General features: G+C 38.7%; 1 protein-coding gene across 1 annotated transcript in view; it reads left to right on the forward strand.

The window, feature by feature from the left end:
• The window catches only part of vipr1b (vasoactive intestinal peptide receptor 1b), a 209,113-nt gene that overhangs the window by 169,096 nt on the left and 26,655 nt on the right, over positions 1 to 13,362 (forward strand). The window contains exons 5-7 of the mRNA XM_071327928.1: positions 736 to 889; positions 1,324 to 1,384; positions 7,175 to 7,247. Coding sequence (XP_071184029.1) covers positions 736 to 889; positions 1,324 to 1,384; positions 7,175 to 7,247 — 288 coding nt within the window. The remainder of the gene's footprint in view (positions 1 to 735; positions 890 to 1,323; positions 1,385 to 7,174; positions 7,248 to 13,362) is intronic.

The following is a 13,362-nucleotide window of genomic DNA, read 5'->3' on the forward strand; positions in this document are numbered from 1 at the left end:
GTGGAATGATACTGTATATCTCTGCCATGTGGACTGATACTGTATATCTCTGTCAGGTGGAATGATACTGTACATCTCTGTCAGGTGGAATGATACTGTATATCTCTGTCATGTGGACTGATACTGTATGTCTCTGTCAGGTGGAATGATACTGTATATCTCTGTCAGGTGGAATGATACTGTATATCTCTGTCAGGTGGAATGATACTGTATATCTCTGTCAGGTGGAATGATACTGTATATCTCTGTCAGGTGGACTGATACTGTATATCTCTGTCAGGTGGAATGATACTGTATATCTCTGTCAGGTGGACTGATACTGTATATCTCTGTCAGGTGGAATGATACTGTATTTCTCTGTCAGGTGGAATGATACTGTATATCTCTGTCAGGTGGAATGATACTGTATATCTTTGTCAGGTGGAATGATACTGTATATCTCTGTCAGGTGGACTGATACTGTATATCTCTGTCAGGTGGACTGATACTGTATATCTCTGTCAGGTGGAATGATACTGTATATCTCTGTCAGGTGGAATGATACTGTATATCTCTGCCATGTGGACTGATACTGTATATCTCTATCAGGTGGAATGATACTGTACATCTCTGTCAGGTGGAATGATACTGTATATCTCTGTCAGGTGGACTGATACTGTATATCTCTGTCAGGTGGAATGATACTGTATATCTCTGTCAGGTGGACTGATACCGTATATCTCTCTGTGTTGTCAGGTGGGCTGCAAGGCGGTGATGGTCTTCTTCCAGTACTGTATAATGGCCAGCTTCTTCTGGCTGCTGGTGGAAGGCCTGTATCTCCGCGCCCTATTGGCAGTTTCCTTCTTCTCTGAGAGAAAGTACTTCTGGTGCTACATTCTGATTGGCTGGGGTGAGTGTGTCTGCCTGTCTGATTGACTGGGGTGAGTGTGTCTGTCTGATTGGCATGGGTAAGTGTGTCTGTCTGTCTGTCTGTCTGTCTGATTGGCTGGGGTGAGTGTGTCTGTCTGTCTGATTGGCATGGGTAAGTGTGTCTGTCTGTCTGTCTGTCTGATTGGCTGGGGTAAGTGTGTCTGTCTGTCTGACTGTCTGATTGGCTGGGGTAAGTGTGTCTGTCTGTCTGACTGTCTCTCTGTATGTCTGTCTGTCTGACTGGCTGGGGTAAGTTTGTCTGTTTGCCAATCTGTCTGATTGGCTTGGGCAAGCGTTTATGTCTGTCTGTCTGATTGGTCTGTGTCTGTCTGATTGTTTGCTGTAAGTTTGTCTGTCTATATTCTGGGATTGCCTTGACCAGACATTGATTGGGTGTGTGCTTTTCTCTTGCAGGAGGGCCAACCATCTTCATCACAGCTTGGGGTGTTGCGAAGGCCTACTATAATGACATGGGGTAAGAAAAGCTCTCCGACATGTGGGGTCTAATTCTTGTCCTCTCCGGCTAGACCTCAGCATGTGACTCATTTCAACTGTAATCAATCAAATGTATTTATTTGGGTATTTTACATCAGCTGATGTCACAAAGTGCTGTACGGAAACCAAACAGCAAACAATGCAGGTGTAGAAGCACGGTGGCTAGGAAAAACTCCCTAGAAAGGACAGAACCTAGGAAGAAACCTAGAGCGGAACCAGGCTATGAGGGGTGGCTAGTCCTCTTCTGGCTGTGCCGGGTGGAGATTATAACAGAACATGGCCAAGATGTTCAAATGTTTATAAATGACCAGCATGGTCAAATAATAATAATCACAGTGGTTGTCGAGGGTGCAACAGGTCAGCACCTCAGGAGTAAATGTCAGTTGGCTTTTCATAGCCGATCATTGAGAGTATCTCTACTGCTCCTGCTGTCTCTAGAGAGTTGAAAACAGCAGGTCTGGGACAGGTAGCACGTCCGGTGAACAGGTCAGGTTTCCATAGCCGCAGGCAGAACAGTTGAAACTGGAGCAGTAGCACGGCCAGGTGGACTGGGGACAGCAAGGAGTCATCAGGCCAGGTAGTCCTGAGACATGGTCCTAGGGCTCAGGTCCTCCGAGAGAGGGAGAGAAAGAAAGAAAGAGAGAAAGAGAGAAAGAAAGAGAGAAAAAGAGAGAGAGAATTAGAGAGAGCAGACTTAAATTCACACAGTACACCGGATAAGACAGGAGAAATACTCCAGATATAACAGACTGACCCTAGCCCCACGACACAAACTACTGCAGCATAAATACTGGAGGCTGAGACAGGAGGGGTCAGGAGACACTGTGGCCCCATCCGATGATACCCCCGGACAGGGCCAAACAGACAGGATATAACCCCACCCACTTTGTCAAAGCACAGCCCCCACACCACTAGAGGGATATCTTCAACCACCAACTTACCATCCTGAGACAAGGCCGAGTATAGCCCACGAAGATTTCTGCCACGGCACAATCCAAGGGGGCGCGCCAACCCAGACAGGAAGACCACGTCAGTGACTCAACCCACTCAAGTGACGCACCCCTCCTAGGGACGGCATGGAAGAGCACCAGTAAGCCAGTAACTCAGCCCCCGTAATAGGGTTAGAGGCAGAGAATCCCAGTGGAGAGAGGGGAACCGGCCAGGCAGAGACAGCAAGGGCGGTTCGTTGCTCCAGTGCCTTTCCGTTCACCTTCATACCCCTGGGCCAGACTACACTCAATCATAGGACCTACTGAAGAGATGAGTCTTCAGTAAAAACTTAAAGGTTGAGACCGAGTCTGCGTCTCTCACATGGATAGGCAGATCATTCCATAAAAATTGAGCTCTATAGGAGAAAGCCCTGCCTCCAGCTGTTTGCTTAGAAATTCTAGGGACAATTAGGAGGCCTGCGTCTTGTGACCGTAGCGTACATGTAGGTATGTACGGCAGGACCAAATCGGAAAGGTAGGTAGGAGCAAGCCCATGTAATGCTTTGTAGGTTAGCAGTAAAATCTTGAAATCAGCCCTTGCCTTAACAGGAAGCCATTGTAGGGAGGCTAGCACTGGAGTAATATGATAACGTTTCTGGGTTCTATTCAAAATTCTAGCAGCCGTGTTTAGCACTAACTGAAGTTTATTTAGTGCTTTATCCGGGTAGCCGGAAAGTAGAGCATAGCAGTAGTCTAACCTAGAAGTAACAAAAGAATGTGGTGATCGATGGTATCAAAGCAGCACTAAGGTCTAGGAGCACGAGGACAGATGCAGAGCCTCGGTCTGACGCCATTAAAAGTTAATTTACCAGTTTCACAAGTGCAGTCTTAGTGCTATGATTGGGTCTAAAACCAGACTTAAGCTTTTCGTATACATTGTTTGTCTTCAGGAAAGCAGTGAGTTGCTGCCCAACAGCTTTTTCTAAAATCTTTGAGAGGAATGGAAGATTCGATATTGGCTGATAGTTTTTTATATTTTCTGGGTCAAGGTTTGGCTTTTTCAAGACAGGCTTTATTACTGTCACCTTTAGTGAGTTTGGTACACATGCGGTGGATAGTGAGCCGTTTATTAAGGTCAACATAGGAGGGCCAAGCACAGGAAGCAGTAGTTTAGTTGGAATAGGGTCCAGTATGCAGCTTGAAGGTTTAGAGGCCATGATTATTTTCATCGATGTGTCAAGAGATATAGTACTAAAACACTTGAGTGTGTCCCTTGATCCTAGGTCCTGGCAGTGTTGTGCAGACTACCGACATCTGAGCTTTGGAGGAATACGCAGATTTAAAGAGGAGTCCGTAATTTGCTTTCTAATGATCATGATCTTTTCCTCAAAGAAGTTCATGAATTTGTCACTGCTGAAGTGAAGCTCTTGGGGAATGCTGCTTTTTAGTTAGCTTTGCGACAGTATCATAAATACATTTTGGATGGTTCTTATTTTCCTCAATTAAGTTGGAAAAATAGGATGATTGAGCAGCAGTGAGGGCTCTTCGATACTGCACGGTACTGTCTTTCCAAGCTAGTCGGAAGACTTCCAGTTTGGTGTAGCGCATTTCCGTTCCAATTTTCTGGAAGCTTCAGAGCCCAGGTATTTTCTGTATACCAGGGAGCTAGTTTCTTATGGCAAATGTTTTGTTGTTTTTAGGGGTGCAACTGCATCTAGGGTATTGCGCAAGGTTAAATTGAGTTCCTCAGTTAGGTGGTTAGATGATTGTTGTCCTCTGACGTCCTTGGGTAGGCAGAAGGAGTCTGGAAGGGCATCAAGGAATCTTTCGGTTTTTCGAGAATTTATAGCACGACTTTTGATGATCCTTGGTTGGAGTCTGAGCAGATTATTTGTTGAGATTGCAAACATAATAAAATGGTGGTCAGATAATCCAGTATTATGAGGAAAAACATTAAGATCCACAACATTTATTCCACGGGACAAAACTAGGTCCAGAGTATGACTGTGATAGTGAGTATGTCCAGAGACATGTTGGACAAAACCCACTGAGTCGATGATGGCTCCGAAAGCCTTTTGGAGTGGGTCTGTGGACTTTTCCATGTGAATATTAAAGTCTCCAAACATTTGAATATTATCTGCCATGACTACAAGGTCCGATAGGAATTCAGGGAACTCAGTGAGGAATGCTGTTTATGGCCCAGGAGGCCTGTAAAAAAGTAGCTATAAAAAGTGATTGAGTAGGCTGCATAGATTTCATGACTAAAAGCTCAAAAGACGAAAACATAGGTTTTTTTTGTGTAAATTGAAATTTGCTATCGTAAATGTTTGCAACACCTCCGCCTTTGCGGAATGCACGGGGGATATGGTCACTAGCGTAACCAGGAGGTGAGGCCTCATTTAACACAGTAAATTCATCAGGCTTAAACCATGTTTCAGTCAGGCCAATCACATCAAGATTATGATCAGTGATTAGTTCATGGACTATAACTGCCTTGGAAGTGAGTGATCTAACATTAAGTAGCCCTATTTTGAGATGTGAGGTATCACAATCTCTTTCAATAATAGCAGGAATAGAGGAGGCCTCAAACAAACAATTGCTGATGCTCCAGATACTCAACTAGTCTAATGAAGGCCAGTTTTATTGCTTCATTAATCAGAACAACATAATTGCAAAAGAGTTTTCTAATGATCAATTAGCCTTTTAAAATGATACATTTAGATTAGCTAACACGACGTGCCATCGGAACACAGGAGTGATGGTTGCTGATAATGGGCCTCTGTACGCCTATGTAGATATTCCATAAAAAATTTGCCGTTTCCACCTACAATAGTCATTTACAACATTAACAATGTCTACACTGTAGACAATTTAATGTTATTTTAAAAATGTGCTTTTCTTTCAAAAGCAAGGGCATTTCTAAGTGACCACAAACTTTTGAACAGTAGTGTATATGTTACCAGGTGTTGTGATATATGTAATAATATATGTGATGTCACCTATATGTTACCAGGTGTTATAATATATGTGATATCACCTATATGTTACCAGGTGTTGTGATATATGTAATAATATATGTGATGTCACCTATATGTTACCAGGTGATGTGATATATGTAATAATATATGTGATGTCACCTATATGTTACCAGGTGTTATAATATATGTGATGTCACCTATATGTTACCAGGTGTTATAATATATGTGATATCACCTATATGTTACCAGGTGTTGTGATATATGTAATAATATATGTGATGTCACCTATATGTTACCAGGTGATGTGATATATGTAATAATATATGTGATGTCACCTATATGTTACCAGCTGATGTGATATATGTAATAATATATGTGATGTCACCTATATGTTACCAGGTGTTATAATATATGTGATATCACCTATATGTTACCAGGTGTTGTGATATATGTAATAATATATGTGATGTCACCTATATGTTACCAGGTGATGTGATATATGTAATAATATATGTGATGTCACCTATATGTTACCAGGTGTTATAATATATGTGATGTCACCTATATGTTACCAGGTGTTATAATATATGTGATATCACCTATATGTTACCAGGTGTTGTGATATATGTAATAATATATGTGATGTCACCTATATGTTACCAGGTGATGTGATATATGTAATAATATATGTGATGTCACCTATATGTTACCAGGTGATGTGATATATGTAATAATATATGTGATGTCACCTATATGTTACCAGTTGTTGTGATATATGTAATATTATATGTGATGTCACCTATATGTTACCAGGTGTTGTGATATATGTAATAATATATGTGATGTCACCTATATGTTACCAGGTGATGTGATATATGTAATAATATATGTGATGTCACCTATATGTTACCAGGTGATGTGATATATGTAATAATATATGTGATGTCACCTATATGTTACCAGATGCTGTGATATATGTAATATTATATGTGATGTCACCTATATGTTACCAGGTGCTGTGATATATGTAATAATATATGTGATGTCACCTATATGTTACCAGGTGTTGTGATATATGTAATAATATATGTGATGTCACCTATATGTTACCAGGTGTTGTGATATATGTAATAATATATGTGATGTCACCTATATGTTACCAGATGCTGTGATATATGTAATAATATATGTGATATCAGCTATATGTTACCAGGTGTTGTGATATATGTAATAATATATGTGATATCAGCTATATGTTACCAGGTGTTGTGATATATGTAATAATATATGTGATGTCACCTATATGTTACCAGTTGTTGTGATATATGTAATATTATATGTGATGTCACCTATATGTTACCAGGTGTTGTGATATATGTAATAATATATGTGATGTCACCTATATGTTACCAGGTGCTGTGATATATGTAATAATATATGTGATGTCACCTATATGTTACCAGATGCTGTGATGTATGTAATAATATATGTGATGTCACCTATATGTTACCAGGTGATGTGATATATGTAATATTATATGTGATGTCACCTCTATGTTACCAGGTGTTGTGATATATGTAATAATATATGTGATATCACCTATATGTTACCAGGTGTTGTGATATATGTAATAATATATGTGATGTCACCTATATGTTACCAGGTGTTGTGATATATGTAATAATATATGTGATATCACCTATATGTTACCAGATGCTGTGATATATGTAATAATATATGTGATATCACCTATATGTTACCAGGTGTTGTGATATATGTAATAATATATGTGATATCAGCTATATGTTACCAGGTGTTGTGATATATGTAATAATATATGTGATGTCACCTATATGTTACCAGGTGCTGGGACATAATTGAAAAGACGGAGATGTTCTGGTGGATCATTAAGACACCAATACTGGCCTCCATCCTGGTGAGTTGTTCAGCCTTTCAAGATTAGTATGATTCAACTCTCACTCCCTCAGATGTAGGTGTTATGGTTATTACTGTAGAGAGAGGTCTGTCTCTGTTATGGTTATTACTGTAGAGAGAGGTCTGTCTCTGTTATGGTTATTACTATAGAGAGAGGTCTGTCTGTCTGTCTCTGTTATGGTTATTACTGTAGAGAGAGGTCTGTCTGTCTGTCTCTGTTATGGTTATTACTGTAGAGAGAGGTCTTTCTGTCTGTCTCTGTTATGGTTATTACTGTAGAGAGAGGTCTGTCTGTCTGTCTCTGTTATGGTTATTACTGTAGAGAGAGGTCTGTCTGTCTGTCTCTGTTATGGTTATTACTGTAGAGAGAGGTCTTTCTGTCTGTCTCTGTTATGGTTATTACTGTAGAGAGAGGTCTGTCTGTCTGTCTCTGTTATGGTTATTACTGTAGAGAGAGGTCTGTCTCTGTTATGGTTATTACTGTAGAGAGAGGTCTGTCTGTCTCTGTTATGGTTATTACTGTAGAGGTCTGTCTGTCTGTCTCTGTCATAGTTATTGCTGTAGAGGTCTGTCTGTCTCTGTCATGGTTATTACTGTAGAGAGAGGTCTGTCTGTCTGTCTCTGTTATGGTTATTACTGTAGAGAGAGGTCTGTCTCTGTTATGGTTATTACTGTAGAGAGAGGTCTGTCTCTGTTATGGTTATTACTGTAGAGAGAGGTCTGTCTCTGTCATGGTTATTACTGTAGAGAGAGGTCTGTCTCTGTTATGGTTATTACTGTATAGGGAGGTCTGTCTCTGTTATGGTTATTACTGTAGAGAGAGGTCTGTCTGTCTGTCTCTGTTATGGTTATTACTGTAGAGAGAGGTCTGTCTCTGTTATGGTTATTACTGTAGAGAGAGGTCTGTCTCTGTTATGGTTATTACTGTAGAGGGAGGTCTGTCTGTCTGTCTCTGTTATGGTTATTACTGTAGAGAGAGGTCTGTCTGTCTGTCTCTGTTATGGTTATTACTGTAGAGAGAGGTCTGTCTGTCGGTCTCTGTTATGGTTATTACTGTAGAGAGAGGTCTGTCTCTGTTATGGTTATTACTGTATAGGGAGGTCTGTCTCTGTTATGGTTATTACTGTAGAGAGAGGTCTGTCTGTCTGTCTCTGTTATGGTTATTACTGTAGAGAGAGGTCTGTCTCTGTTATGGTTATTACTGTAGAGAGAGGTCTGTCTCTGTTATGGTTATTACTGTAGAGGGAGGTCTGTCTGTCTGTCTCTGTTATGGTTATTACTGTAAAGAGAGGTCTGTCTGTCTGTCTCTGTCATGGTTAATACTGTAGAGAGAGGTCTGTCTGTCTGTCTCTGTTATGGTTATTACTGTAGAGAGAGGTCTGTCTGTCTGTCTCTGTTATGGTTATTACTGTAGAGGGAGGTCTGTCTGTCTGTCTCTGTTATGGTTATTACTGTAGAGAGAGGTCTGTCTGTCTGTCTCTGTTATGGTTATTACTGTAGAGAGAGGTCTGTCTGTCTGTCTCTGTTATGGTTATTACTGTAGAGAGAGGTCTGTCTGTCTGTCTCTGTTATGGTTATTACTGTAGAGAGAGGTCTTTCTGTCTGTCTCTGTTATGGTTATTACTGTAGAGGGAGGTCTGTCTGTCTGTCTCTGTTATGGTTATTACTGTAGAGAGAGGTCTGTCTGTCTGTCTCTGTTATGGTTATTACCGTAGAGAGAGGTCTGTCTGTCTGTCTCTGTCATAGTTATTACTGTAGAGAGAGGTCTGTCTGTCTGTCTCTGTCACACACCAGTAGAGTTTAGTAGTGTTTATTGGAGTTTAGTAGAGTACAATACAGCATACACCAGTAGAGTTTAGTAGAGTACAATACAGAACACACTAGTAGAGTTTAGTAGAGTACAATACAGAACACACCAGTAGAGTTTAGTAGAGTACAATACAGAACACACCAGTAGAGTTTAGTAGTGTTTATTGGAGTTTAGTAGAGTACAATACAGAATACACCAGTAGAGTTTAGTAGAGTACAATACAGAACACACCAGTAGAGTTTAGTAGAGTACAATACAGAACACACTAGTAGAGTTTAGTAGAGTACAATACAGAACACACCAGTAGAGTTTAGTAGAGTACAATACAGAACACACTAGTAGAGTTTAGTAGTGTTTATTGGAGTTTAGTAGAGTACAATACAGAACACACCAGTAGAGTTTAATAGAGTACAATACAGAACACACTAGTAGAGTTTAGTAGAGTACAATACAGAACACACCAGTAGAGTTTAGTAGAGTACAATACAGAACACACCAGTAGAGTTTAGTAGAGTACAATACAGAACACACCAGTAGAGTTTAGTAGTGTTTATTGGAGTTTAGTAGAGTACAATACAGAACACACCAGTAGAGTTTAGTAGAGTACAATACAGAACACACCAGTAGAGTTTAGTAGAGTACAATACAGAACACACCAGTAGAGTTTAGTAGAGTACAATACAGAATACACCAGTAAAGTTTAGTAGTGTTTATTGGAGTTTAGTAGAGTATAGTACAGAATACACCAGTAGAGTTTAGTAGAGTACAATACAGAACACACCAGTAGAGTTTAGTAGTGTTTATTGGAGTTTAGTAGAGTACAATACAGAATACACCAGTAGAGTTTAGTAGAGTACAATACAGAACACACCAGTAGAGTTTAGTAGTGTACAATACAGAATACACCAGTAGAGTTTAGTAGTGTTTATTGGAGTTTAGTAGAGTACAATACAGAATACACCAGTAGAGTTTAATAGAGTACAATACAGAACACACCAGTAGAGTTTAGTAGAGTACAATACAGAACACACCAGTAGAGTTTAATAGAGTACAATACAGAACACACCAGTAGAGTTTAGTAGTGTTTATTGGAGTTTAGTAGAGTACAATACAGAACACACCAGTAGAGTTTAGTAGTGTTTTTTGGAGTTTAGTAGAGTACAATACAGAACACACCGGTATAGTTTAGTAGTGTTTATTGGAGTTTAGTAGAGTACAATACAGAACACACCAGTAGAGTTTAGTAGTGTTTATTGGAGTTTAGTAGAGTACAATACAGAACACACCAGTAGAGTTTAGTAGAGTACAATACAGAACACACCAGTAGAGTTTAGTAGAGTACAATACAGAACACACCAGTAGAGTTTAGTAGAGTACAATACAGAATACACCAGTAGAGTTTAGTAGAGTACAATACAGAACACACCAGTAGAGTTTAGTAGTGTTTATTGGAGTTTAGTAGAGTACAATACAGAATACACCAGTAGAGTTTAGTAGAGTACAATACAGAACACACCAGTAGAGTTTAGTAGTGTTTATTGGAGTTTAGTAGAGTACAATACAGAATACACCAGTAGAGTTTAGTAGAGTACAATACAGAACACACTAGTAGAGTTTAGTAGAGTACAATACAGAACACACCAGTAGAGTTTAGTAGTGTTTATTGGAGTTTAGTAGATTACAATACAGAACACACTAGTAGAGTTTAGTAGAGTACAATACAGAACACACCAGTAAAGTTTAATAGAGTACAATACAGAACACACTAGTAGAGTTTAGTAGTGTTTATTGGAGTTTAGTAGAGTACAATACAGAACACACCAGTAGAGTTTAATAGAGTACAATACAGAACACACCAGTAGAGTTTAGTAGAGTACAATACAGAACACACCAGCAGAGTTTAGTAGAGTACAATACAGAACACACTAGTAGAGTTTAGTAGAGTACAATACAGAACACACTAGTAGAGTTTAATAGAGTACAATACAGAACACACTAGTAGAGTTTAGTAGAGTACAATACAGAACACACCAGCAGAGTTTAATAGAGTACAATACAGAACACACTAGTAGAGTTTAGTAGAGTACAATACAGAACACACTAGTAGAGTTTAGTAGTGTTTATTGGAGTTTAGTACAGTACAATACAGAACACACTAGTAGAGTTTAGTAGAGTACAATACAGAACACACCAGTAGAGTTTAGTAGAGTACAATACAGAACACACCAGTAAAGTTTAATAGAGTACAATACAGAACACACTAGTAGAGTTTAGTAGTGTTTATTGGAGTTTAGTTGAGTACAATACAGAACACACCAGTAGAGTTTAATAGAGTACAATACAGAACACACCAGTAGAGTTTAGTAGAGTACAATACAGAACACACTAGTAGAGTTTAGTAGAGTACAATACAGAACACACCAGTAAAGTTTAATAGAGTACAATACAGAACACACTAGTAGAGTTTAGTAGTGTTTATTGGAGTTTAGTAGAGTACAATACAGAACACACTAGTAGAGTTTAGTAGAGTACAATACAGAACACACCAGTAGAGTTTAGTAGAGTACAATACAGAACACACCAGTAAAGTTTAATAGAGTACAATACAGAACACACTAGTAGAGTTTAGTAGTGTTTATTGGAGTTTAGTAGAGTACAATACAGAACACACCAGTAGAGTTTAATAGAGTACAATACAGAACACACCAGTAGAGTTTAGTAGAGTACAATACAGAACACACTAGTAGAGTTTAGTAGAGTACAATACAGAACACACCAGCAGAGTTTAGTAGAGTACAATACAGAATACACCAGTAGAGTTTAGTAGAGTACAATACAGAACACACTAGTAGAGTTTAATAGAGTACAATACAGAACACACCAGTAGAGTTTAGTAGAGTACAATACAGAACACACCAGCAGAGTTTAATAGAGTACAATACAGAACACACTAGTAGAGTTTAGTAGAGTACAATACAGAACACACTAGTAGAGTTTAGTAGTGTTTATTGGAGTTTAGTAGAGTACAATACAGAACACACCAGTAGAGTTTAGTAGAGTACAATACAGAACACACCAGTAGAGTTTAGTAGAGTACAATACAGAACACACTAGTAGAGTTTAATAGAGTACAATACAGAACACACCAGTAGAGTTTAGTAGAGTACAATACAGAATACACCAGCAGAGTTTAGTAGAGTACAATACAGAATACACCAGTAGAGTTTAGTAGAGTACAATACAGAACACACTAGTAGAGTTTAATAGAGTACAATACAGAACACACCAGTAGAGTTTAGTAGAGTACAATACAGAACACACCAGCAGAGTTTAATAGAGTACAATACAGAACACACTAGTAGAGTTTAGTAGAGTACAATACAGAACACACTAGTAAAGTTTAGTAGAGTACAATACAGAACACACCAGTAGAGTTTAGTAGAGTACAATACAGAACACACCAGCAGAGTTTAATAGAGTACAATACAGAACACACCAGTAGAGTTTAATAGAGTACAATACAGAACACACCAGTAGAGTTTAGTAGTGTTTATTGGAGTTTAGTAGAGTACAATACAGAATACACCAGTAGAGTTTAGTAGAGTACAATACAGAACACACCAGTAGAGTTTAATAGAGTACAATACAGAACACACCAGTAGAGTTTAGTAGAGTACAATACAGAACACACCAGTAGAGTTTAATAGAGTACAATACAGAACACACCAGTAGAGTTTAGTAGTGTTTTTTGGAGTTTAGTAGAGTACAATACAGAATACACCAGTAGAGTTTAGTAGAGTACAATACAGAACACACCAGTAGAGTTTAGTAGAGTACAATACAGAACACACTAGTAGAGTTTAGTAGTGTTTATTGGAGTTTAGTAGAGTACAATACAGAACACACCAGTAGAGTTTAGTAGTGTTTATTAGAGTTTAATAGAGTACAATACAGAACACACCAGTAGAGTTTAGTAGAGTACAATACAGAATACACCAGTAAAGTTTAGTAGAGGACAATACAGAACACACCAGTAGAGTTTAGTAGTGTTTATTGGAGTTTAGTAGAGTACAATACAGAACACACCAGTAGAGTTTAGTAGAGTACAATACAGAACACACCAGTAGAGTATAGTAGAGTACAATACAGAACACACTAGTAGAGTTTAGTAGTGTTTATTGGAGTTTAGTAGAGTACAATACAGAATACACCAGTAGAGTTTAGTAGAGTACAATACAGAACACACCAGTAGAGTTTAGTAGTGTACAATACAGAATACACCAGTAGAGTTTAGTAGTGTTTATTG

Source organism: Salvelinus alpinus, chromosome 10 (assembly GCF_045679555.1).
Source record: "Salvelinus alpinus chromosome 10, SLU_Salpinus.1, whole genome shotgun sequence".
Lineage (NCBI taxonomy): Eukaryota > Metazoa > Chordata > Actinopteri > Salmoniformes > Salmonidae > Salvelinus > Salvelinus alpinus.